The sequence below is a fragment of the Narcine bancroftii genome, chromosome 9 (assembly GCF_036971445.1).
Source record: "Narcine bancroftii isolate sNarBan1 chromosome 9, sNarBan1.hap1, whole genome shotgun sequence".
In the NCBI taxonomy this organism is placed as follows: domain Eukaryota; kingdom Metazoa; phylum Chordata; class Chondrichthyes; order Torpediniformes; family Narcinidae; genus Narcine; species Narcine bancroftii.
The window spans coordinates 54764572-54791235 of NC_091477.1; the positions used below are offsets into that span (position 1 = coordinate 54764572).

A 26664-nucleotide genomic window follows, 5' to 3' on the forward strand; every position below is an offset into this window, starting at 1 on the left:
TTTTAAAACAAAGATAGAAATAGTTTATTTCATACATGAGAACATATGCAAAATGCAACTACATTTACGACAACAAATGCAGGGAATATCTTAAAGCAATGAAACCCTCTAAACAAAATGATTCTAGTCCAAATGAAAATTGAGGGATTGTAAAACAAATGGAAATCAAAGGAGCAAGCATAGATTTCACACCTTTTAAGAAATTGTCTCTTTGCAACTACCTGTTGGGAAAAGTAATTCCCAAGTTTATCTTACAACTCCTTATCATTTTAATGAATTTATCTTTGGTCAAGTCCGCCTCTGCACTCAGAGCATCTCTTAAACAGATGTTGCTACTTAGTGAACCAAAGATCGGAAGCACAATGGATTCAACCATTTATTTTCCACCCTTTAAACACCACTCAATAGTGTTTGCTCAACCAGCTTCTTTCCAAGGCTCCATCTATCAATACTGGTGTTATCAATGAGAAAGTGTGAATTGTGTCCATTACTCAGTGACAATGCCATCAAACCAAGAGCAACATTATTGAACCCTTCATCCACTTTCCATTCCAACTTTAGCACAGGTGTCCTCTACTGTTTCAGGTGGCCACATTTATAAGACAAACCTTCTTTTCCCCCCTTTTGTTCTTCTTTCCAACAAGCTCAGTTTGCTGCTTGGTCCAAGAGTGCATGTTACACAGCAGCACCCAAGTTGCCACATACAGGCTCACCACCTAGATAATTCTATTTAAAGGTTGTTGATTTAAAATCCATTCAGCATCAAATTTGAAGTTGAAGAGCACCAAAGACCCAGGGGATACGATCATGACCTCCTAATTAAGTGGACATTCCAATTTAATAAAATTTAGAGGTATGCTTTCAAAAGATTCCCAAGCCAGAAAATAGCTTTGGAGAAGTAGTTCTTTAGAAGGGGAGACAACACATCCATTTATTAACCTTCAGTTTATCAACAAATAACTGAGGGCTGGGGTTCAGATTGTAGGAATGATTCCAACTAAAAACCTGGCTGAAAATTATTAAACAAACATGATTTAGACTGGAGCAATCAGGACACATGGTTTGGAAACAGCAGATTATCAAGCTAGAAATCCAAGTTCAAATGCAAACTCAGTTTTTGGAACAGTTTGAACCTTAAGAGTTGCATATCTGGTGCTTTCCCTCGATTACTCTGCTAAGAGGACACCAGCAAATATCAATCACAACACCTGGACATCTACACAAATGATAACTGGATTATTACATCCAGGAAAGAAACAAATTAATGATTAGTTGCAATGAAGGGTGGAAAATCTTTCAAACAGCTCAGAATGTCCAGCATCACAAAGAAAGCCTTACCTTGCTGGATTAATTGGCCCCAAATAATTCACCGACAGATTCGCAAACTAAAAAATCTATTGAACCCAAATCCATGGGGGCCTGTTCATCCTAGAGTGACAAAACCCCACCTGGAATTTGCAACAGTAAAAAATCTTTTCAATAATCACATTCATTAATTTACCCCACTGAAAAAAAAAGAACAAGGCCCTGTGAACCCAATGAAATTTCCACCTAATCTCTATTAATCCATTAAAAGAGAACAAAATTCAAATTTTAACATGTGAAACCAGAAAGCCTGCAGATTCTGGGATTGAGTGCAATACACAAATGTGCTAGAGAAACTCTACAAGTCAGACAGCATCCATAGGAAGTAATGGGTCATTAACATTTACTTGACAAAGGGCTCAGGCCCAAGAGGTTGGTTCCCCTTTATTTCCTATGGATGCTGAGTTTCACCAGCACATTCCCATCTTAATGTTTACCATCCATACTGCATGTTTGGAAAGTTCATCTGCCAGAGCAGGAGCACCTACAGTTTCAACTCCTATCTGTGTGCCACTGGGTTCCTGTTTCTCAAAATCTTGTTACAGATAATTGCAGTTGCCGATATAATCACAGCTCATTAAATGCAACATCACTCCCTTCAAACTTTTTCATGGCAGCACAGTTGGCACAGCGGTTAGCACATTGCCTCTACAGTGCCAGAAATCTAGACCTGGGTTCAAATCCTGCACTGTCTGTAAGAAGTTAGCATGTGGTCATGTCTGCATGGGTTTTCCCTGGGGGCTTCGGCTTTCCTCCCACTGTTCAAAACGCACAGGGTTGTAGGTTAATTGAGTACAAATTGGGTAGCACTGGCTCATGGGCCAGAATGGCCTGTTACAGTGCTGTGTATCTAAACTTAAAATTTATGCTCTAGTTCAAACATTCCTCCTAGCAACACAGTGGTTCTTACACATTATCCCTCAAATTTTCACGTCCTAAAGTTCCCAATTACAAAGAGATGACAGTGTAATACATTAAATTTTTGCACCCATTACAAGCAAACCAGATCATTAATTGATCAGCCACATCCCCTCTTCAAGTTAGAGGAATTCAATTCCACTTAAAAATTATAAATAATCCCATTCTTGTTTAGTTATGCAGACTGTCGACTCTAGACCATACAAAGGCTCTACATGCATTTCTATTTTTACATCTGAAAGTGAGGCCACTTTACAATGCACAATACATTGTTCGTAATGTGAGATTACTGGAAATGTTATGCAAGCCTCCAGGAAATGTTCACAGAACATTGTGTGATGCTTTAAATTTTCAAAAACATTAAAATTAGTCAGCTTATTTCAGAAAACTTGGGGGTCAAAAAAAGCATTTACAGTGGCTTGACAAGTGGACACTGGAAGTCCAGAGGCATCAAAGTAACCTCCAACCATTGGTTGTTGGTTGGAGAAAACTGCCTTTTGAACAGTCAAGGCTTCTTTTGAAAAGAAAACCCATTTGGCAAAAAAATTGTTGGTCTTTGCCAAATTCCATTTGGAGGCACTGGATGTCAGAGGGAGGCAGGATTTAATTTGGCAATATCCAATCAGCCAAGACTTTTATGTCTGAAATAGGTTTGCCCAATTGGCCTTGTACTGTATTTAAATAAACAGATCATTGCAATTATTGACCTACACCAGTTTCTTGGCCTCAAAGAAGCTTTTCAAGTGTCTCATCTGCCAGATTCCAGTCAGAATAAGTATCAGCGTTTGCACGATTGACCACCAGAGCACTCTCTGATTGGTGCTTTCACTGGTCCCCCGGAATCGCTCCTCCCGGTACTGAAATGAGAAATACATTTTCAGGATAAAGAATCATACTTACAGCACAGGATACCACATCTTGCAGGTCTGTTCCCCATTGTGGAAAGTTTCAGAACACATTTACGCAATGACAGCAGAAGTAAAGGATTGGTGAGAATCCACATGATTGGCATTAAAATTTAAACATTTCAGAATTTTGTTAAAGCATTTTCTCCCACGCTGCTGATTATTACAAGTAGAACTAGTGCCAAGTATAACCATAAAACAATTACAGCACAGAAACAGGCCATTTTGGCCCTTCTAGTCCACACCGAACTAAGTCCTCTCCTCTAGTCCCACCTACCTGCACTTTGCAGGTAGTTCTTTAGAACTATTTCCCTCCCATCCATGTCCCTATCCAATTTTTCCTTAAATGACAAAATTGACCCTGCCACCACTACTTCTCCCAGAAGCTCATTCCACACAGCCACCACTCTCTGAGTAAAGAAGTTCCCCCTCATGTTACTTCTGAACTTTTGTCCTTTAACTCTTAACCTCTTGTTTCAATCTCTCCTACTCTCAATGAAAAAAAGCCTATCCACATCAACTCTATCTATCTCTCTCATAATCTTAAATACCTCCATCAAATCCCCTCTCAACCTTCTACACTCCAAAGAATAAAGGCCTAATTTGCTCAATCTTTCTTTGCAATCTAGATTCTGAAACCCAGGTAACATTTTCGTAAATCTTCTCTGCACTCTCTCTACTTCCTATAATTCAGTGAAAGGTGAAAATGTTATCAGATGTATCAATTTTTCAGTGTAATAAAGGAAATGATAGTAGTACAAGAAAGGAACTGGCTTAAGTCGAGTGGAAAAGTAAACTAGTCGGAGGAACAGAACAGGAGTGGAAGATATTTTTGCAATAATAAAAGGCATGCAGGATAGTTATATTCCAAGGAAAAGGAAATTAGTCAAGACGGTACCAATGTGGCTAACAAAAGAAGTAAAGGCCAAGATAAAAGCAAAGGGGAGGGCATACAAGGAAGCTAAAATGAGTGGGAAAATCAGAGGACTGGGATTCCTTTAAAAACTTACAGAAAGAAATAAAGGAAGTTGTAAGGAAAGAAAATATAAGATATGAAAGGAGACTGGCAAACAATATATAAAAAATACTGAGTTTTTTGAAATATACAAAGAATAAAAGAGACAAGTGTTGACATAGGACCGATAGAAAACAATGCTGGGGAAATTATAATGGGTTATAAAGAAATGGCAGAAGAATTAAATCAATATTTTTACATCAGTATTCACTGTGGAAGACATTAGTAATATCCCTGACGAAGAGAGGTTTCAGGGAGTAAAGTTGAATACAGTTAAGATTACTTAAGAAATTGTGCTGGGTAAATTGAATGAACTAAAGATAGATAAATCTCCCAGACCGGAAGAGGTTCACCCGCAGGTTTTGAAAGTGGAGGCTTTGGAGATTGTAGAACCGTTGGTGACAATCTTCCAGAAATCAATAGTCTCTGGCCTTGTTCCAGGGGATTAGACGGTTGCAAGTGTGGTTCCGCTGTACAAAAAAGGTGCGAAATAGAAAAAAGGAAACCATAGACCTACAAGTCTGACGTTGGTGGTTGGGAAGATATTAGTGTCAATCCTCAAGGTTAAAGTTATGAAATACCTGGAAATGCATGTCAGGACATGGTTTTTTTTTTAAAAAAGGGCAGAGAGGCTGCTGCTATTTTGTGGAATGAATGGTTTTATGGCCAAATTTGCAGATGACACCAAGATAGGTGGCGGAGCAGGAAGTGTTAAAGAAATTGTAAAATTGCAGAGGGAAATGGACCGATTGGATGACTGGACAAAAATATGGCAGATGAAGTACAATGTTGAGAAGCGTTCGGTTCTACATTTTGGCAGTGGAAAAAAAAAGGCAGAGTGCTATCTGGATGGGGAGAAAATTTAATCCTCAAAGGTGCAGAGAGACCTGGGCATCCTCGTGCAGAGAAACCCAAAAGTTCATGCCCAGGTGGGATCGGTAGTGAAAAAGACCAATGCTATGCTAGCATTCATTTCAAGAGTAGAGAGGTGTTAATGAGACTCTATGGGGCACTGGTGAGACCCCATCTGGAGTACTGGAGGATGTGATGTTGGAGAGGGTGCAGAGATTTACTAAGATAATTCCTGGAATGCAAGGGCTAACGCATGAGGGACGTTTGGCAGCTTTTAGGTTGTATTTGTTGGAATAGAGGAGAATGAGGGGGATCTGAGACTTTTCAAATATTAAAAGGTTTTGACAGAGTGAATGCGGGTGTTTCCCTTGATAGGTGAATCGAAGACAGGGGTTATAGTCCTAAAATATCCAATTAAAAGAGAGGAGGAAGAACTTCTTTAGTTAGAGGATCATGGATCTGTGGAATTCACTGCCGCCCAAAGCAGTGGAGACCAGATCACTGGGAGTATTTAAACAGGAAATGGATAAGCATCTCATTAGTAAGGGTATCAAGAGATATGGGGAAAAGGCTGGAAACTGGAACAAGGTGTGAGCATAGTTCAGCTTAGTGTAGAGTCACAGAACAGACTCGATGGGCTTAGTGCCTGCTTCTGTTCCTTTATCTTGTAATCTAGTGACCAGAACTGCACACAGTACTCTAATTTACCTCACCAATACCTTGAACAGTTTCAACATCATTTCCTAACTCCTGCATTCTATGCTTTGATTTACAAAGGCCAGCATACTAAAGCATTCTTCACCACCCTATCCACATAAGATTCTACCTTCAGGGAGCGATGCCCTGTTATTCCTAGATCTTTCTACTCCACTGCATTCCTCAATGCCTTCCCATTTACTATAGGCACTTTCAGGTGGCCAAAATCCCCCGATGTAAAGCCACATATTATGCCTATATGTGGCTGTCGGGAGGCCACCTGACAGCCCCCCTCCCTGCTGCCCCCCCGGCACGGGACGTCAGGGCAGGGGCAGCCAGCACAGGCTATCAGCGCTAGGGCGGCCGGTACGGGCTGTCCCCACAGTGATCCCACTTCCCCACTCACTCCCCACAGCCCCATGCCAGTCACTACACTGATCCCACTGCTCTGCTCTCTTCCCACAGCCCCATGTCGGTCCACACACTGATCCCACTGTTCTGATCTCTCCCCATAGCCCCATGTCGGTCACTACACTGATCCCACTGCTCTGCTCTCTCCCTACAGCCCCATGTCGGTCCCCACACTGATCCCACTGCTCTGCTCTCTTCCCACAGCCCCATGTCGGTCACTACACTGATCCCACTGCTCTGCTCTCTCCCCATAGCCCCAAATCGGACCCCACATTGATCCCACTGCTCTGCTCTCTCCCCATAGCCCCATGTCGGTCCCCACACTGATCCCACTGCCCCGCTCTCTCCCCATAGCCCCATGTCAGTCCCCACACTGATCCCACTGCTCTGCTCTCTCCCTACAGCCCCATGTTGGTCCCCACTCTGATCCAACTGCCCCATGCTCTCCCCGCAGCCCTGTATCAGTCACCACACTGAGGGGGGGCCAGTGTGGCCTGTCAGCGCTGGGATGGCAGGCACAGGATGCTGGGGTGGCCGGCGTAGGCAGAGCAGTGGGATCAGTGTGGGTACCGACACGGAGCTATGAGGAGAGAGCAGGGAAGTGGAATCAGTGAGGGGACCAACACAGGGCTGTGGGGAGAGCACGGGGCAGTGGGATCAGTGTGGGGACAGCCCGCACCAGCCGCCCCAGCGCTGAGAGCCCTCCACCCCAAGTCTGACAGCCTGAAGGGACAGGAGCCAGAGTGCACTCCAAGGCACCTCCCATGCAGCTGTCCTTTTCAGTTGGCCAGCGGTGCGCTTTCAGCACTGCGACCTGAATGACCATTCCGCAGGTCTGAATCCACTTCTGCATGCGTATTCTTGGCAGAGAATGCACCTGAAAGCGGCTTATGAATGTCCTGTTGTGATTATTCCTAACAAAATGAAGCACTTCATACCATCTGCCATCTCCCAGCCCACTCTTCTAAGCTGTCCACATCACCCTACAATCTTTGGAAACCTTCTTCATTATCCATAATTCCAAATATTTTAGTATCATCTGCATATTTACTAATCCAATTTACCACCCCATCATCCAGATCATTAATGTATATGACAAACAGCAAAGGAACCAATACAGATCATGGAGGCACACTACTTGTCACCGGCCTCCAACCTGACAAACAGTTATCCACAAAGACTCTCTGGCATTTCCCTTCCAGTAACTGTTGAATTAATTTGACCATCTCAAAATTAATACCTAACGACTAAACCTTCCTAACTAACCCTCCATGCGGAACCTTATCGAAGGCCTTACTGAAGTCCATATAGACAATATCCATTCCTCTAACCTCATCAACATTCCTAGTCACCTCTTCAAAAATTTCAAGATTGGTCAAACATGACCTTCCACGCAAAAATCCTGATCAGACCCTGTCTCTCTGGGGTGGGGTTTGTGTAGACACACTGACACAGACAGACACACACACATTGACACGTACACACACGCGTACACATATATACACACACACGTACACATATATACACACACACATATATACACACACTATCTCAAAGAACACACACAGATGTCAAATTTACAAGATGATAATTGCTAGTGTGATGTAATATTTGGGAATGTTTTGGGGAGATAAATTGGTAAAATTTGAGTATATGTGTGCATATCTACACACACACATTTTAAAACCGATCTTATTTGAAATACTGAAGAATTCATATTCAGTGACTTTACAGAAACTACAGAGAATGCTATGCATATTTCACAAGTAGGTGCTAATTGAAATGATGTCATGAAATGAATAGGTCATTGTCTTGGAAGAACAACCGGAGTCAGGTCATCTGTTGGACATTTTTTTTCACAAGGCTTCTGACCTTTTTGCAAAGTGCTCACTCAGAGGTCATTGAGAGGTTTGTTTACCTAAAACAACAGATGGGGAGCAGAAAAACTAACTCCTATTGTTTGCTGGAGAAGGAGGGGGGTTTTTGCAAGTGAGAGAGAGAAGGACATGTGGCTGGCAGTTGGAATCTCTGATGGAGAGAGACACACACACAGCTGAAACAGTGCCAGCCAGGAGAAGCTTGTTGGAACTGAAACAGAAGCTCGAGTGGTGGATGGCTGGAAGTGCTATCTGTCTGATGTTTCTCTTGGAATAAGGGAACAGAAAGGAACTCTGTGGTAACCTGAGAGAAAGAGGTTATCATCTGGAGAACCCTGATGGGGCAAGTTTCATCAGCAAGACATTGAGGTGACTAATGGTAGTATCTCAGTTGTGGAAGTCCTGGAAGAATACATATCTCTCTGCAAACCTACGAGAACCTTCCTGAGCGGTAAACATTTACCTTTCGAGCACCAAAGCCTGGTGAACTTTATGCATGTTAAATTCTGTGCACAGCATAAGAATTGCCTGCAACCAGTGAACTTGGAAGAATGAGAAGCAAGATTGAACTTTGAACCAAAGAACTTTTCTTAAATTTACATACACATTACATACATGTGCACTTTGAATTAGAAGGGGGTTAAGTTGGGTAGTTAAGTTAATAGTGGTAAGTTAAAGTTTGATTCTGTTTTCATGTTTAAAGTAATTAAAAACAACTTAAGTAACCATTTGTCATGGTGAATATCAATTGCTGCTGGGTTTTGGGGTCCTTTGGGCTCATAACACTAGGCTTGCTCCTCGAACCCTTTTTAAACAAAGGAACCATATGTGCAATATGCCAACCCTCCAGCACTATACCCATCTCTAATCACATTTGAAAAACCACTGTCAGAGCTTATGCTATTTCCTCACTAACTTCTCTCAAGGTCCTGGGGAAAATTCACCTTAATATGCTTCAAAAACTCTTAATCACTACAGTTTCTATAATTATCCTCTCCACTTCCTTTACCCTGCACAATTTAATATTCTTCTCCTTAGTGAATACCGAAGAAATTGTTCAAGATCTCTCTCATCTCTTTTGGCTCCACACACAGTTGTCTGCTCTAATTCTCTAAGGGACAAATTTTATCCCTCACTCTCCTTTTACTATTCACATATTTCCAGAAATCTTTTGGATTTATTTTCACCCTGCTTACCATAGCCACCTCATACCTTCTTTTAGCTTTTCTAATTTCTTTAAGATTCTTTTTATATTCAATGTATTCTCTGAATATCTTTTTTTCCTTGTTTCTGGTCTTATTGTAGGTCGAACTAAGTTTCCAATATCCCTCGAAAACCATGGCTCTCTCAAACTTGACCCTGCCTTTTAATCTAACAGGAACATAAAGTACCCTCAAAATCTCACCTTTAAAAGACCTCCATTTCTCTACATCCTGCCCATAAAACAAATTGACCCAATCCACTCCTCTTGCATCTCCTCAAATCTAACTTTTCCCCTACTCGAAAACCTCAACCCTAGGCCCTGACCTATCTCTTTCCATAATTACACTGAAGCTAATAGCCCTATGATCACTGGACCCAAAGTGTTCCCTAACACATACCTCCATCATCTGACCTATCTCATTCTACAACAGTAGATCCAAAACTGCCCCTTCTCTAGTTGGCACCTCTATGTATTGCTACAAAAAAACTATCCTGCACACATTTGACAAACTCCAATTCATCCAGCCCTTTCACAGAATGGGTTTCCTAATCATATTTGGAAAATTAAAATCTCCCACTTACAGAACCCTGTGCTTATTACAAATATCTGCTATCTCCCTCAAATTTGCACCCCATTAGGTGGTCTATAAATACCCCTTTCCCATTCTTCACTTCCACCCAAATAGCCTCCCTTGACAAGCCCTCTAACCTAACCTGCCTAAGCACCGCTGTAATATTTACTCTAACAAGCAATGCAACACCGGCCTCCCTTGCCCCTCCGATTTTCTCTCTCTCACACCTAAATCAACGAAAAACAGCTGCCAATTACATCCCTCCCACAACCTTAATGACTACCTTCTTTTTGTGCGCAGGATATTTTTAAACTTTTAGATAGCTGCAGTTTTATAACTGTTTGGAAAGATGTGTGGAGTTAAACAAGAACATCTGCAGATACTGTGAGTCAAGTCCAATACATAAATGTGCTATAAAAATTCTGCAGGTTATGCAACATCAATAAAGTAAAAGGTAACCAACATTTTAGGCCAGTATTCTTTGTCAAGGCTTGAGCAAAAATAGGCAGGCATCAGAATTAAAAGGTGGGGTGGAGGGTGCAGTAGAAGAAAGGAAGGAGGGAGGGCTGCCAGAGGAGCACAGGCCAACTGGCGACTGGTTCTGGAAGCCAGTATAACAGCTGGGAAGTTTTATTCTTTACTCTTTGCAATATCCAGCATTTTCAGCTTATTTTGGATGCAACTGCAGACTTTCATTTTTCACTAATCTCATACATACTCCTTGTCTAAGGAAATCATAAAATTAAAATTAAAAGAATTACTGATCATCTCTACAGATGCGATATGCTGTTCTTGCAACAGTTTAATATGAGGAATGATGTCCATATGTTTGAGCATTCTCAGAAAGGAGTGAAATGCTGTGCCTTCAGTGGTGATTAAAGCATTTTCAGAAAATAAAATAAATTGTAGTTTTCCTTTTGCAGAGAGCAGTAACAGTTTGCACAGTCCAAATTATGAGTTCAAGGTGGGTGAACCATCTTGGCTTTCTTCAGCATCATCGAAAGCAGTCTTTGAGAAATACGCTGACAGAAAAGTGTTGCCAGTGGGGTCGGAAACCTGGACGGACTGCTGAAATGTTGCAAGAGCCATATTCTTCTTGCATGTGGGTCGCAGACACCTTGCATGCTCTTGAGTGAAGGAGAAATAGATCAAGTTTTCTGCCTAGAATATGGAGTTTGTTAATGCAGGTGTGAGCAACAGTGTCAAATGTGATATGGTGCAGCAGCAGTTTTTCAGAGCCTTGAGACACGGAAGCTGAGAGTGTCTATGATTTCCTTAGACACACTGCCCAAACACACCCATATGACCAATTAATGTACTAACGCCGTACATCTTTGGAACGTGGAAAGAAAATGGAGCACCCAGAGGAAACACTCACAGTAACAGGAGAAGGCCAAAAACTTCTTAGACAGCAGCAGATTCAAACCAGAGTTGCTAGCACTGCAAGAGCATTACACTAACTACTACATTAACTGTAGTGTTACCTAAGAGTATAATTATTTGGAACTTTGGTTTATTACTAGCTATTGAATCCAAATGCTTAGTGATTACCTGGATTATTTAATACGCACTAAATTAAATGTAGCTTTGATTCTTATCTGCAAATGCAAACTGGCTTAACCCGAAATAAACCAGGTTTGTACCAGAGTGTGCTTTAGTGCCCATTGGGGAAACTCAAATCTTGCAATTTTCATTTTTCTCATAAAGGAGAAACGACCTTGAAAGAATGATCTGCTGTGAATTTTTCAACCCATTGATCAAAATGAAAGTTCTGCTACTAACAGAACAAGAAATGTTTATATCAACACTGATTCCATGAAACTGCTATTTTTAATTCCATTTCTTCCTTGACCTAGAAGCTTCAGACCAATAAGAGGAGAGGTAAGAATTGATTTTGGCTCTATGAAAGAAGACAGAGGGAAAAGGTAGAGAAAGACAGACAAAGCCGGGGGAAAGGTGACATGGGGAAGAAGAGTTTAAACAAAAACCAGAGCAGTTGATATTAATGAGGTTGGAGGCTGCTCAGATGGAAGATGAAGTGTTGTTCCTCCAATTTACAGGTGGTCTCATTCTGGCCGTGCATGAAACCATGGACAGGCATTTCAGCAATGGAATGGGACAGGGAATTGAAATGGGTGGTCACTAGGAGATCCACGCTATTGGTCTGGACGCCTCTCCCTGCCATTCTTCAGTCTTTATTTGGATGCATTCCTGTTCTTTGCTTACACCTCAAAGAAGGGCTCAGGCCTGAAATGTTGGTAATACATCCTTACCACCTATGAATACCTATGTGAGATCGGCTGAGATTCTCCAGCATTTTTGTGTGTTTTTACTACAATCACAGCAACGCAGACTTTCATTTTTCACTAATCTCATACATACTCCTTGTCTAAGGAAATCATAGACACTCTCAGCTTCCGTGTCTCAAGGCTCTGAAAAACTGCTGCTGCACCATATCACATTTGACACTGTTGCTCACACCTGCATTAACAAACTCCATATTCTAGGCAGAAAACTTGATCTATTTCTCCTTCACTCAAGAGCATGCAAGGTGTCTGCGACCCACATGCAAGAGGAATATGGCTCTTGCAACATTTCAGCAGTCCGTCCAGGTTTCCGACCCCACTGGCAACACTTTTCTGTCAGTCCTACTCAGTTGGCTGCAGAGATTGCATCCATGATGCTAAATGCCAGAAGCTACAATGGATCAATAGAGGACATTCTCTTTAACAGGATGGTCAAATTTGGTGCAGTTACACAAGGAAGTCTCATTCAGATTGTCACACACAGCTTTGGGTGACCCACAATTCTTCACAAGCTAAAAAACAAAAACAGCATAGAAGATGCTGGTCACTAGGAATGGGACCATTTGCCTCTTGGCAAATACAAGCCAAGTCATCACTACCAGTCCTTGAGCACAAGGACTTGATTTCCATTTTCACAGAATCTCTATTAATTAGATCCATTTTATTTCCTCACTCGTTGAGCTCACAAAACTCAAATCATTACTTTCCTTTTTCAGTGCTCTCTTTATCCTCCCCGCATGGCAGTCACATCTCAACTGATGCTCCACCCCCTTAGTTTACCCCTCTCTTTATCCTCCCCGCATGGCAGTCACATCTCAACTGATGCTCCACCCCCTTAGTTTACCCCTCTCTTTATCCTCCCGCATGGCAGTCACATCTCAACTGATGCTCCCCTCTCTTTTAATTCTACCTTTGCATCCTTGCCCCTTTTTCCTGTCACACTAATTTTCTTGATCATTTCACATACTTCCTTGCTAGTTTTATCTTGGCCTGGTTGAAACCTTCATCTCCATGGTTATAATCACCTTGACAGATTTTCACCCGCCCACCTCCACTCCCAAACCACTGTCAACCTACCCTCTGGTAGTCCTGCTCTTTCTGTATTTGCTCCACTTGTTCAATCAGTTGCCTCACTCGGAGCTGAAGCTCTGAGAGCTTGTCTTTTGCTGCAATCTCAACGTAATCATTTGCATGTTCACCAACCTGGATATCCAAGTGAACCCGCTGGAACAGAGAAGAAAATCCTTATTCGCATGCAGTAACCAAGTAATGCAAGTCTGGCAACTTCAGAGCTCATGTGGTTTAAAAAAAACAATGAAACACTGGAGAATCTTCAAAGTGAAATGTGCATGCAATAAGATTCTTGTGATTCTGTTTATTTATTATACAAGCTCCTACTGATGGATATTGGAATGAAATACAACAGATGGGAGAGAAAATACAACAAAAGTAAGATAACAAAAGCTAAAATCCATAATCTTTAGTCTTTATCCCTGCCCTTCCCCCTCCCCCAACTAGAAGACAATATGAAAGAAAGTCAGAAATGGGCAGTAAGATGTGAGAAAGTAGAAGCAAGGATGCTCATCTCCCCTCCCCCCAAGGTATTCTTACAGCTGGGATTTCCCCGATTCTTGCAAACTACTGTATATGGTTCCAGAGAGAAAAGACATTTGAATATTTATCTTAACAATGGTATAGTTGGGTGCATACTGTCTGTGGTGGCGCCACAGGAACTGATCACACCTCATGAATGGAACCTTTGAATCTCACAATTAAAGCAATAGTTGACAAATGTTTAACTGGACAGATGGCCAGGCGCATGGCAAACAGTTTTAGAGGCACATTTCCGGTCAGGAACCATAGGGAGATAAGACATTTGAACACTACATAATTTATAGTAGTCATTCTGATAAACAAAGGACTGGGGGACAGTTGCTGACTTTACATATTGTTTTGATCCTGCCTTTGATAATTTTTTTAGTTGCCATTTTTATGGAGGAAGGATGGTTGTAAGATGATCTAACAAGGAACTCAGAGTACCAAGTGAACTTTCTTGTATTAAAATCCGGTCGTTAGTTACAACAGCTTTGCATATGTGCCAGATTACTTTATAAAGAATTAAAATTGTGTTAAACTATTGATATGTGGACTGTTGTTTTATTGTGCCCTCTACCCAGAATTTAACAGATGAACCAAATCTTGCTCATGTTGAACAATGTACAATTAGGGACAGAAATAGGGCCAATTTCAAATCATCGGTTACTCAGGTTCATTTATAGCAGAAAAGCAACATAAGAATTTTTTTTTTTTAATGTCAGGATCCAACACTTTCATATCATTCACCATTGCCCTTTCCTTTTACTTAAACACTATGGTGGGCTTATAAAATGGTGACCCTGCTGGAACTACTCTAATGACATTAGGATTAGGCTGGTGTGGACTCAGAATGGAGACAGTGCTGCTCCGAAGGTTCAACCACCCTCCCAGTCCTAATGCTGGCAGCTCCATACAGGCATTTGAACAGCCTGTTAGAGGAGCTGGTGGGGTTTTTAAACTAAAATCCTATAACCATGGGTTGTGCTGAAGATGGTAGCACCCATGCTCAGCAGCAGCCACGAGAGGTTGAAGACCCTAGAGTAGAAGTAGAAGCAGGGCATCATTCCCCATTGAGAAAGATATGAAGAGATGGCCCTACAGGTCAGTGACCAAGGCAGTGGACCTGCGAGGAACTCAGTGGCTGAAGGACCCACACAGGCTGCCAGCCAGTTGCTGTTAGGGCGCATGCATCGGCTATGGAAACTAACAGGAACCAGGTATCAGAGGTGATATTCAAGAGGGTTGAGGGCAAGAAGGGGTCCCAAAGGGCCTCGGATGCTGAAGGCTACCTGATCGTGTCAGACATTTGGATCCTGAGCCTGGTGATGCGAGTCTTGTGATACCTACACCTCTCTAGTGATGGCAGCAATGAGAACAGAGAGTGTGCTGGTTGATGGGAGTCTTTGATGATTGCTGCTGCTCTCTGACGGCAGCGTTCCCTGTAGATGTACTCAATAGTAGGGAGTATTTTGCCTCTGATGGCCTGGGCTGTGTCACTACCTTTTGGAGGTCTTTATGCTCAGGGGTATTGGTGTCCCCATACCAGACCGTGATGCAGCCAGTCAGCACACTATCCACCATACCTCTGTAGAAATTTGCCTGGGTTTCTAATGTCTCCTCAAAGTCCTGAGGAAGTAGAGGTGCTGCTGTGCTTTCTTCACACATTGACGTATTGGGTCCAGGAACTATCCTCTGAGATAGTGACTCCCAAGAACTTAATTTGCTCCCCCTCTGATCCTCCAATGATCACTGGATTGTAAACCTCTGGCTTTCCCTTCCAGGAGACAACAAACAGTTCCTTTGTTTTGGTGACGTTAAGTGCAGGGTTGTTGTTCGTGCACCATTCAGCCAAGTTTTCAATCTCCATCCTGTATGCTGACTCATCCCCTTTCCTTTACACAACCCACCACCATAGTATCAATGGAAAATTTGTAGATGGTGCTATTGTCTACATAGCCAAAGGTGCAGGAAGATAAGAACGCAGCCCTGGGGTGATCCAGTATTGATGGAAATTTGTGGAGGAGTTCTTACCAGTCTTCACTGATTGTGGTCTGGAGGTGAGAAAATCCATGACCCAATTACACAGTGGGGTGTTAATCCCTGGTCTTAGAGTTTGCAGATCAGTTTTGAGGGGATGATGGTGGTAAATGCCAAAGTGTAGTCAATAAAGAGCATCTTGATGCATACATCTTTGCTGTCCAGGTGTCTCAGGGATTTGTTTAGAGCCAGTAAGATGGCATCTGCTGTAGACCTGTTGCTGTGATAGGCTAACTGGAAAGCATCCATGTCACTGCTCAGATAGGAGTTGATAGCCTTCAACACCCGCCTTTCAAAACACTTCATCACTGTTGATGCAAGTGTTACTGGTCGATAGTCATTAAGCCAGATTACTTTTCTTGGGCACCGCTATGAATGATACCTGTTTGAAAAGTTGGGTTATATAATTGGCGGTGGCGAAAACCAGTTGCAGGAAGTGGAAGACAGAATTGTCTTCCTTTTAAAGCAGTTAAATACACACCCTTGCCGAGGTCACATTTGAGTAATATGCATACTTCAGTTCTCCAAATTATACAAACAGCAGTAATGAAAAAATGTGAAACAAGGAAAACAAAAAAAAGTGATTTTAACCTCTTTATCCATACACAAATTATGCCAGAGGTTTTTAAATTATGACCAAATTATTTAGAGTAGGTAAAGAGCTTAAGTATTTAATTATCTGTATTTTAAAACACTCATAAATATACAGAGCATAAACCCAAAAGATTGAAAAATTAAAACAGGAGAAAGTCTCTGCCAAGTAATACCAAGAATATCGAACATGTTACCATAAGAATAGATCAGCAAATTAAAAAGTGAATTGTGAGTATTGCTGGATAAGTGGAAGCAAGAAAGAAATAAAATTCTATATTTATGGAACTATGCGAGATAGGACAAGCAGGTTATGAACAGCATAAATATCAGCACCTCCTGTCCTATACAGGAATAGCTTGCTACTTATTCTTCTGTTTACTGTGTGAATACATCATCTTTTTTCTTTAATTCTTACCAGCACTCCTGATGCAAAGAGAGAGAGTTTGGTGGAATTGGAGTGCAGGCAGATCTGATGTTCTCCTGGAATATGAGAGGTGAATGTGAATCTTCCCTCAGCAGCATATTGTCGTGAGAGAATAACCTAAGTAAAACAAAAGATATACAATATTAATATTTGATTTTGGTTTCATTTTCATCTTTAAACCATGATGAGAAGATTAAATGCTGTATGAATAAAGATTGGAAAATAATGTAAATACCATAAGCAGGAAGCAGCCTGAGTACAAAATACCTCTACATCATTTTAGAAAAAGCTGAGATGATAAACTGTGGCAAGAGAAACCTGTGGACTAGCAATTGCAATTAAGCACTTGAGTGTTATTTTCAACAAATGTGAACCTGGCCTGTCATTGTGAAAATGGAACATTGTTCACAGATCATGTTGCCAATATCCACGGTAAGCCAGCAGCCTGTAAAACTGATATTGGACAAATTATTGGGAAAAACAGAGGTTTAGAATTAATCAGTACTTTGAAAGGCACAAGGTAAGCAAGGATCATTAGCTTCAATTTATTATGGGAAGGTAGACTGTGAGCAAATTTTGAAGAGTTAACAAGGAGAGTTGTAGTGGTACATTTAATAAACTTAATACAATTAATTCATGAATCAACCAAATAATTCATTATTTTAGAACTAGGATTGTGAGATAGAACTAATTATCTTCTGCCTGCCTAGATCCTTTACTATTTCACAAATCTCAATGGGTAGGGGCAATTTCGTAATGGATGGATTGTCTGCCTCTGACTATGGTAGTTAAGGATAATCACCAGATCGGAAAGATCCAGTTATCAAGAGTCCATGAGGATACCAACAACATAGGTAGAACCAGAAAAGAGTTTCTGCTAAGATTCAGGGTAATAGGATTTAGGACAGAGATGAGAAAGAACTGCTTTTCCCAGAGGGTGGCAAATCTGTGCAATTTGCTGCCCATTGAAGCAGTAGAGGCTACCTCAGTAAAATATTTAAGACAAGGTTGGATAGATTTTTACATTTTAGGGAAATTAAGGGATTATGGGGAGATAGATAGGTAGGTAGTGATAAGCCAATCATCAATCATTCATGTTCTCACTGAACAGAAGAGTAGGCTTATTAGCCTGGATGGCCCACTCCTGCTTCTATTTATATTCTTATAATGTTGCAAGTATCAGGGTAAGTGAGAAGAGTGGAACATTTGTACAAATCAGCAAAAGATTTCCAAGTTATAGAATGAAAGGATCTAAAGGAACAAAAAAATAGTAGGATAGCCTGGGAAATTAATAAATGGGAATTGAGAAATAGCAGAGATCCTAATAATTATGTGGCTCAGTCTTCAACACAGAAGACACCAAAATAAATTCCAATAATCAAGAGCCTAAGAGTTTAAGAGGCAGCACTTAAAACAATCACTAAAAAAAATGCATTAGGCAAACTAATAGTATGACAGGCCAACATCACCAAAATCTTATGGACTGCACTGTAAAGATAGTGTGTTACAGGTCCTTTATCCGGAACCTTATGGAACAGTGTGTTCCGAATTTCAGATTTTTCTGGATTTTGGAACACCAGATTAAAGCCCACCCAAATTGTGCTGCCATATCCACCCCGACCCCCTTCCAGTTGCGCTACTGGTTTCCCCCCGCCCAACTCGCATTGCCGGTCTCTCCCCTCCCCCACGCCCCGCCTGCCCGACTCGCACTGCCGGTCCCCCCCCCCCTGCTTGACTCACACCTTCGGTCTCTCTCTCTCCCCTCTCGCTCGACTCACACTATCGGTCTCTCTCTCCCCCCTCACTCGACTCCCACTGTCGGTCTCTCCCACCCCCCCCTCACTCGATTCCCACTGCCGGTCTCACTCTCTCTCCCCCCGCCCAGCACCCCCCCCCCAACTCGTGACAGCAGTACAAACATTTTAAAAAGCTACCAACACAGCAAAAGATTAATAGGGCAGCACAGTTAGCACAACGCTGCTAAAGAGCCAGCAACCTGGGTTCGAATCCAGCATTGCCTGTAAGAAGCTTGTACATTCTCCCCATGTCTGTGTGGTTTTCCTCCGGGCACTCCGGCTCCTACCAGGATTCAAAAATATACCAGGATTGTATGTTAATTGGGTGCAATTAAGCAGCACACACTCATGGGTTAAAAGGGCCTGTTACCTGCTGTATAAACATCTAAAATCAGCTGAGAGATACAAGCGAAAAAAAATTATAGCCAAATCAACCTATTGGCCACCTCCTGTGAGAGAAGTTTCTTAAATTTTATAAATTACAAGTGGTCAACATACTTTCTTTGTATTTGGTTAAACTTCCTCTTATAACACAATTAGCTTCGCAGGACATAAACCAGAATCTCTTTCTGATAGATAAAATTATAATGGATCAAGGCTAAATTGGACAGAAAAGATTAGGAAACATTCCTCATCTTTGGTTCAAAATTAACTTGGAAAACTGGCTAGTTTGGAAGAGCAGTTCTCAGCAGGGTCTGCTTCTATCTGAAATATACTGTACCTTTTCATCAGGATCTTTCACTTCCACAAACATTCCTAGCCCTGAAGGAGAAGGAAGATACTGTTCCCTCTGTTTATCATATACCAGCGTTTTGTAATTTCCTGAAAAAAAATCAAAAACTGACCATTAATTACTAAATTACACCAACTGTTCCAAAAGGCATCAATGCTGCTTATTGCAAACTGCATCCGTATATGGTCAACTGCTCAGATAATTTAAAAAGCTGGTCAAGTACCACTCTTGCAGCAATTCTAATCTTTCAGAAATGGTTAATGGAAATTGATGCACTGGCAAAAGAATATTGATATTATTAAACTAAAATACAAATCTTCAGCTTTCATTAATAGTCAGACATCCTATTCAGATAGAAACAGAAAACATTGCCAGAGGGTCAGACAACATCTCTGGAAAGAAAAACCAAGGTAACACTTCAAAGATTCTTTGTTGGCATTTTTATGAGGCGTGAGATTTTCCTTGGGTCTCCTCTCCACAGCTTCCATCCTTTTTGCTTTTCACCTCTCAGTACCAACTTCTCCCACCTGCCCAAGATCCACAAGTTGGACAATCCTGTCTAACTCTTTTCAGCTGGCAATAGCCCCACCAACCTTGCTACTCTTTACTCTGACCCCCTCCTTTCTCTCTAGTGCTGCCCCTTTGCATTTATGTCAAAAAACTTGAAAATGTTATTGCTTTTGCCATCAATGTTTTCTGCTTATTGTCACCCAGTTCTTTGCTCATTAATCCCTTCCCTTTGTGGATGGGCCTCCATCTCAAACAATTGCCTGCTAATAAATATCCTCTACAGACTATAAACTCCCATCTTGACCAGACAATCTCCCACCCAACTTACTTCAAGGATTTCATTGCATTAATGCTGTTTTTCTTTTCAGTTTCACTCTTTTGCTCAACTTTCTGTGAAGGCCCGTTTCCAAACGGTAGTACTATGATTCGATGTCTTCCTTCTTTTGAACCCCGGTTTCTCCTCTATCAGATCACTTGACCGCATCATACCCATTCCCCATGTTATTTCATGGATTATCTTGTGCAACTTCTGTCACCTTCAATAAGATTCCACCACCAGACATTTCTTCTCAACATGGAACCATTTCCATCTCCAAACATGTCCTTTCCCCGTACTTTCTTATGCAGGAAATACAACCCCTTCCCTTACACCTCCACCATCATAGGATCCAAGGTGATTCACCTGCTTTGAATGCAATACACTAGATTGGAAGCAATGTTAATAGTGTGATCTCCTCTACATTGAGGAAGCCAATGCACATTGGGTGACCACATTGAAGAGCCTAATGTGCTCAGACCACAGGAATGACCACAAGATTCTTGTCATTGGCCACTTTCATTCTTCTTGCCACTGTGTGTTCATTTGCAATGCTGAGGCCAATGGAAGCTTGAGAAATATCACCTCATTCTGCCCGGGCATGCTGCAGCAACTCCAGACTCAAATTCTACCACTTCTCATTTATTCAGCATTAAAGATCCAGCCTATCCATCTCTAATATTGGCTCAGTTCTTCCTTCATACAACCCTATTCGTTTTGCATTCATTTGTCTGTTCTCACTTTCTACTGCCTTCATTGAATAACTTTTAGTCAAAGGACAAGGTTTCTCTCCTTGTAATTGCCCATTAATCTGATATCCTCATTTGTAGCTTCATTTCTCCCCTTCCAAAGGTAAACCAGATCTCACCTATCAGATATACCATTTGTCCTATCCAACCTCTCCCTCCATGCAACTTTTTAACCAGCTTGCTTCTTCTCTACCAGAGTTCTGACCAAGGCAACATAAAAAAATGGCAGCGCTGCCACTTGTGCGGACCCGGGAAAGCAGAGACACAGCACTCCCCAGAGTCCAACCACCCAATTCAACTGCCATCAGTTCCAAACAGGGTTTGAACAGCCCGTTGAAGGAGCCAACGGTAGTTTTTTTGTTTTTTTTTAAATACTGTGTCCAGGAGGTCTGGACATGATGGCATTCCAGACACCATGGAAATGGAGGACTGGCACCGGGCACCAGAAAATGGCGAGACCCCTTCGACCCCTTCTGAGAAGGAGAAGCAGAAGAGACAACCCACAGGACACTGACCATGGCGAAGGACCAGTGAGGGGCTCAGTGTCTGAAGGTGGCGGGCTGCTAGTGACTTGAGACAAAGAACCCACAGAGGCTGCGGACTGATTGAGACTGGCTGACAGTGTACCAGGTAAGGGAAATGGGATGCAAGAGAGTGCCATGGGTACTAATGACATCGAAGGTTTGGATCTGGAGCTCAGACTACCGATGGTTTGGACTATACTCTGTGTGGCTGCGTAGGCTGCAGGAGCGTTGGGGGTGAATCCATGGACACACAGCGTCTCTGGGCAGAACTCTCTTTTGCTTTTCTTCTCTAACCACAAGAGGCACTTCAGGCAATTTCTGCCGATGGCTAATCTTTCTGCCTTATAGCAGACAAAAGCAATTTCATGTAATATGACAGTTTTTATAATATGACAATAAATTGAATCTTTAACTTGAAATGTTGACCTTGTTTCTTTTTACACAGATGCTGCCTGATCTGCTAAATGCTTTCAGAATTTTGTTAATCCAGAATTTGCAGTTTTTTTTTAAATACAATTTTCATTGAGATATTCAACATCAAGGGAGAAGAGACAGCAGGAAACAAGATCTTTTCCAATCCAAGATATAGTTTGTCCCATCTCGGGATAGGGCTTTAGTTATTCAATACCATCATGTATACACACGTGCTATGGCAAAAGTCGGAGAGAGATAATGGTGAAGATTGACTGGGGGTGGGGGGGGGGGGAAAAGAACTCAAAATAATTTTTATCTTCATCTGACACCTGCCTAGCATAGACTTTCAAAAGAGTGAATGCATAGGTCAAACCTTCAAACTATAATAATGCCACTAACATCTGTAAATAAAAATTAAGGACAGATGTAAACAAATTCATCCATTTTGCATTTCAGCAATCACAAAGCACACATACAATCCAACTATTATCTAGGAGTGAAATACAAGTGCTCGTTGCATTTTTTTTTTAAAATCATGTTTGAAAACTACCGCAGAGACAAGTTGTTGAATATTATGCAAAACTTATCTGCCCGAGATAGTACTGCATACCTTAAAAGTAATCATTTTGACATAGAAAAATAATCACCGCCCCAAAGTCTGCTCCAACGGTGATTATAGTTATTCTGATTGCAACTTCATTTCCACATTCCCACCTATTCAGTAACCTGTGTATCGAGAACCGATGTGACTGTCTTTCAAATAATTGCTTCCAATGCCTTATCAAGGAAATTTGAAAGATGCTCGTTAATCTACGTCCAGTTGTCCCAATGAAGAGGAGGCTGCATTGGGAGCACTGAGTGCAATAAATGAAGTCCTCAGATTGACCATGCAAGAGTTGGACAGAAGACATGGAGATCTACAATAAACCTGAAAATCTTCTGGTTTTAACTTTTCATGCAAATATGGAGCTTTTTAAAATAAATCAGTTGTCAGGCATGGCCTGATTAAATTGACTCACTTGATTCATTAACAGTTCTGAAGAACACAGCACAAACAACCTTGATCATGGACTACATAATCTTTCTTTGGCTTGGCTTCGCGGACGAAGATTTATGGAGGGGGTAAAAAGTCCACGTCAGCTGCAGGCTCGTTTGTGGCTGACCAGTCCGATGCGGGACAGGCAGACACGATTGCAGCGGTTGCAAGGGAAAATTGGTTGGTTGGGGTTGGGTGTTGGGTTTTTCCTCCTTTGCCTTTTGTCAGTGAGGTGGGCTCTGCGGTCTTCTTCAAAGGAGGCTGCTGCCCGCCAAACTGTGAGGCGCCAAGATGCACGGTTTGAGGCGTTATCAGCCCACTGGCGGTGGTCAATGTGGCAGGCACCAAGAGATTTCTTTAGGCAGTCCTTGTACCTTTTCTTTGGTGCACCTCTGTCACGGTGGCCAGTGGAGAGCTCGCCATATAATACGATCTTGGGAAGGCGATGGTCCTCCATTCTGGAGACGTGACCCATCCAGCGCAGCTGGATCTTCAGCAGCGTGGACTCGATGCTGTCGACCTCTGCCATCTCGAGTACCTCGACGTTAGGGGTGTGAGCGCTCCAATGGATGTTGAGGATGGAGCGGAGACAACGCTGGTGGAAGCGTTCTAGGAGCCGTAGGTGGTACCGGTAGAGGACCCATGATTCGGAGCCGAACAGGAGTGTGGGTATGACAACGGCTCTGTATACGCTTATCTTTGTGAGGTTTTTCAGTTGGTTGTTTTTCCAGACTCTTTTGTGTAGTCTTCCAAAGGCGCTATTTGCCTTGGCGAGTCTGTTGTCTATCTCATTGTCGATCCTTGCATCTGATGAAATGGTGCAGCCGAGATAGGTAAACTGGTTGACCGTTTTGAGTTTTGTGTGCCCGATGGAGATGTGGGGGGGCTGGTAGTCATGGTGGGGAGCTGGCTGATGGAGGACCTCAGTTTTCTTCAGGCTGACTTCCAGGCCAAACATTTTGGCAGTTTCCGCAAAGCAGGACGTCAAGCGCTGAAGAGCTGGCTCTGAATGGGCAACTAAAGCGGCATCGTCTGCAAAGAGTAGTTCACGGACAAGTTTCTCTTGTGTCTTGGTGTGAGCTTGCAGGCGCCTCAGATTGAAGAGACTGCCATCCGTGCGGTACCGGATGTAAACAGCGTCTTCATTGTTGGGGTCTTTCATGGCTTGGTTCAGCATCATGCTGAAGAAGATTGAAAAGAGGGTTGGTGCGAGAACACAGCCTTGCTTCACGCCATTGTTAATGGAGAAGGGTTCAGAGAGCTCATTGCTGTATCTGACCCGACCTTGTTGGTTTTCGTGCAGTTGGATAATCATGTTGAGGAACTTTGGGGGACATCCGATGCGCTCTAGTATTTGCCAAAGCCCTTTCCTGCTCACGGTGTCGAAGGCTTTGGTGAGGTCAACAAAGGTGATGTAGAGTCCTTTGTTTTGTTCTCTGCACTTTTCTTGGAGCTGTCTGAGGGCAAAGACCATGTCAGTGGTTCCTCTGTTTGCGCGAAAGCCGCACTGTGATTCTGGGAGAATATTCTCAGCGACACTAGGTATTATTCTATTTAGTAGAATCCTAGCGAAGATTTTGCCTGCAATGGAGAGCAACGTGATTCCCCTGTAGTTTGAGCAGTCTGATTTCTCGCCTTTGTTTTTGTACAGGGTGATGATGGTGGCATCACGAAGATCCTGAGGCAGTTTACCTTGGTCCCAACAAAGCTTGAAAAACTCATGCAGTTTGGCATGCAGAGTTTTGCCGCCAGCCTTCCAGACTTCTGGGGGGATTCCATCCATACCTGCTGCTTTGCCACTTTTCAGTTGTTCGATTGCCTTATATGTCTCATCCAGGGTGGGAACCTCATCCAGCTCTAGCCTTAGGGGCTGTTGAGGGAGCTGGAGCAGGGCGGAATCTTGGACTGAGCGGTTGGTACTGAAAAGAGATTGGAAGTGTTCTGACCATCGGTTGAGGATGGAGATCTTGTCGCTGAGGAGGACTTTGCCGTCTGAGCTGCGCAGCGGGCTTTGGACTTGGGGTGAGGGGCCGTACACAGCCTTTAGAGCCTCGTAGAAACCCCTGAAGTCGCCAATGTCCGCGCTGAGCTGTGTTTGTTTGGCGAGGCTAGTCCACCACTCATTTTGGATCTCCCGGAGTTTGCGCTGAAGATGGCTGCATGCGCGACGGAAGGCTTGTTTCTTCTCTGGACAGGACGGCTTTGTAAGGTGAGCCTGGTGGGCAGCTCGCTTCTTTGCCAGCAGCTCCTGGATTTCCTGGCTGTTTTCGTCAAACCAGTTCTTGTTTTTCCTGGAGGAGAAGCCCAGTACCTCTTCAGTGGATTGCAGTATGGTAGTCTTCAACTGATCCCAGAGGGTTTCAGGGGACGGGTCCGTGAGGCGGGTTGCAACGTTGAGCTTTGCTTTGAGGTTTGCCTGGAAGTTTCCTCTCGCTTCGTCTGACTGCAGTTTTCCAACATTGAACCTCTTTCTGGGGGCTTTATTGTTCCTGGGCTTTGGCTTGAAGTGAAGGTTGAGCTTGCAGCGAACCAGCCGGTGGTCAGTGTGGCATTCCGCGCTAGGCATGACCCTGGTGTGGAGCATATCTTGTTTGTCACTTTCTCGCACCAGGATGTAGTCCAGGAGGTGCCAGTGTTTGGATCGGGGATGCATCCAGGTGGTCTTAAGGCTGTCCCTCTGCTGAAAAAGGGTGTTTGTAATGACAAGCCGCTGTTCTGCGCTGTTCTACATAATACTCCATGTACAAATGTCAAAGTGATATTTGCAGAGATACGAGTAAAATACAAAAATGTTCAATCACCATGATTGAAGTAAAAACACAACACAGGTCAGTTGACTTTATGTAGCAAAGAGGTGATATACCTCGATAAAAGGTTCAATCCCAAAACATTGATTATGTATCTTTATCTTTGCTACATAAAGTAACTGGTGAGTTTCTCCATCATTGCATGATACACTTCTTACCCTCAAGTGTAAGGATTAGTTAACTTACCATGAAATGTATTCATAATTGTTACTCCAAGACAGCCATACAAAATAAAGTGACTTATCTTTAACAATATTGACACTGTTATATATCTTGCTATCACCAATAATAAAGGATGAAACGTGCCAAACCGGCTCTCAAACATTCCTGAAGGGCATCATCTAACCAAGTTTTTAAAAACCTATAGAAAGATACTAACTACAGAGAGACCCAAATCACAAACCCCAATGTGGTGCAGAGTTGACTCAATAAAAGCCTTTATGAAACTGTGTAGCTCCTTGTTGTTCGATCAACCAGCATCCAAACTCAGTGCAAGAAGGGTGTGGGCAGCAGAGAGCTTCGCTCCCAGGCCAGGCGCAGGCCTCGCCACTTGTCGACCCTGCAAGAGCGTACGTGTCAATTAGATTAAATCAAAGCGGCCACGCAGCCACGCGCTGCGCCCTTTACCTATGACCATGGTCTCGTCAGGTATCTCCTCGATAAAGCATTTCTTCTCGGTCTCCCCGATGTGGAAGTAAAGTCCGGAACACAAAGAGGCGACACAATGAAGCAGCAGTCCGCAAAGAAGCCATTCACCCATCGCCATTTTAGCTGACAGCTCCGTATACGCCTGCGCGCAAACCGCCGCGGCGGGGAAGAAAAAAGGGAGTACGCATGCGCCCAACGGCCACCTCCGTCGACACCGTAAGCGCGTTCACCCACAACAAGCGCCACCCACCAGCCGCTTTGCCACGTACCCTTCTCCATGATCTTCGCTGATTGGACCGGGTCCCGTTACGTACGTCCTCATTGGCTGCTGGATTTATCAATGTTCACTGTAATTGGTTA

General features: G+C 42.8%; 1 protein-coding gene across 1 annotated transcript; it reads right to left on the reverse strand.

Annotated features, from left to right (window-relative positions):
* Positions 1-26457, reverse strand: LOC138743653 (transmembrane emp24 domain-containing protein 9-like). The gene is made up of 5 exons (XM_069899181.1): positions 26284-26457; positions 19289-19389; positions 16763-16888; positions 13198-13344; positions 1-3140 (listed from the first exon to the last, which is right to left on the reverse strand). Exons 1-5 carry the CDS (start codon positions 26420-26422, stop codon positions 2991-2993), a joined length of 663 nt encoding a protein of 220 aa, XP_069755282.1. The 5' UTR covers positions 26423-26457; the 3' UTR covers positions 1-2990.
* Positions 26458-26664: the final 207 nt, after the last annotated feature.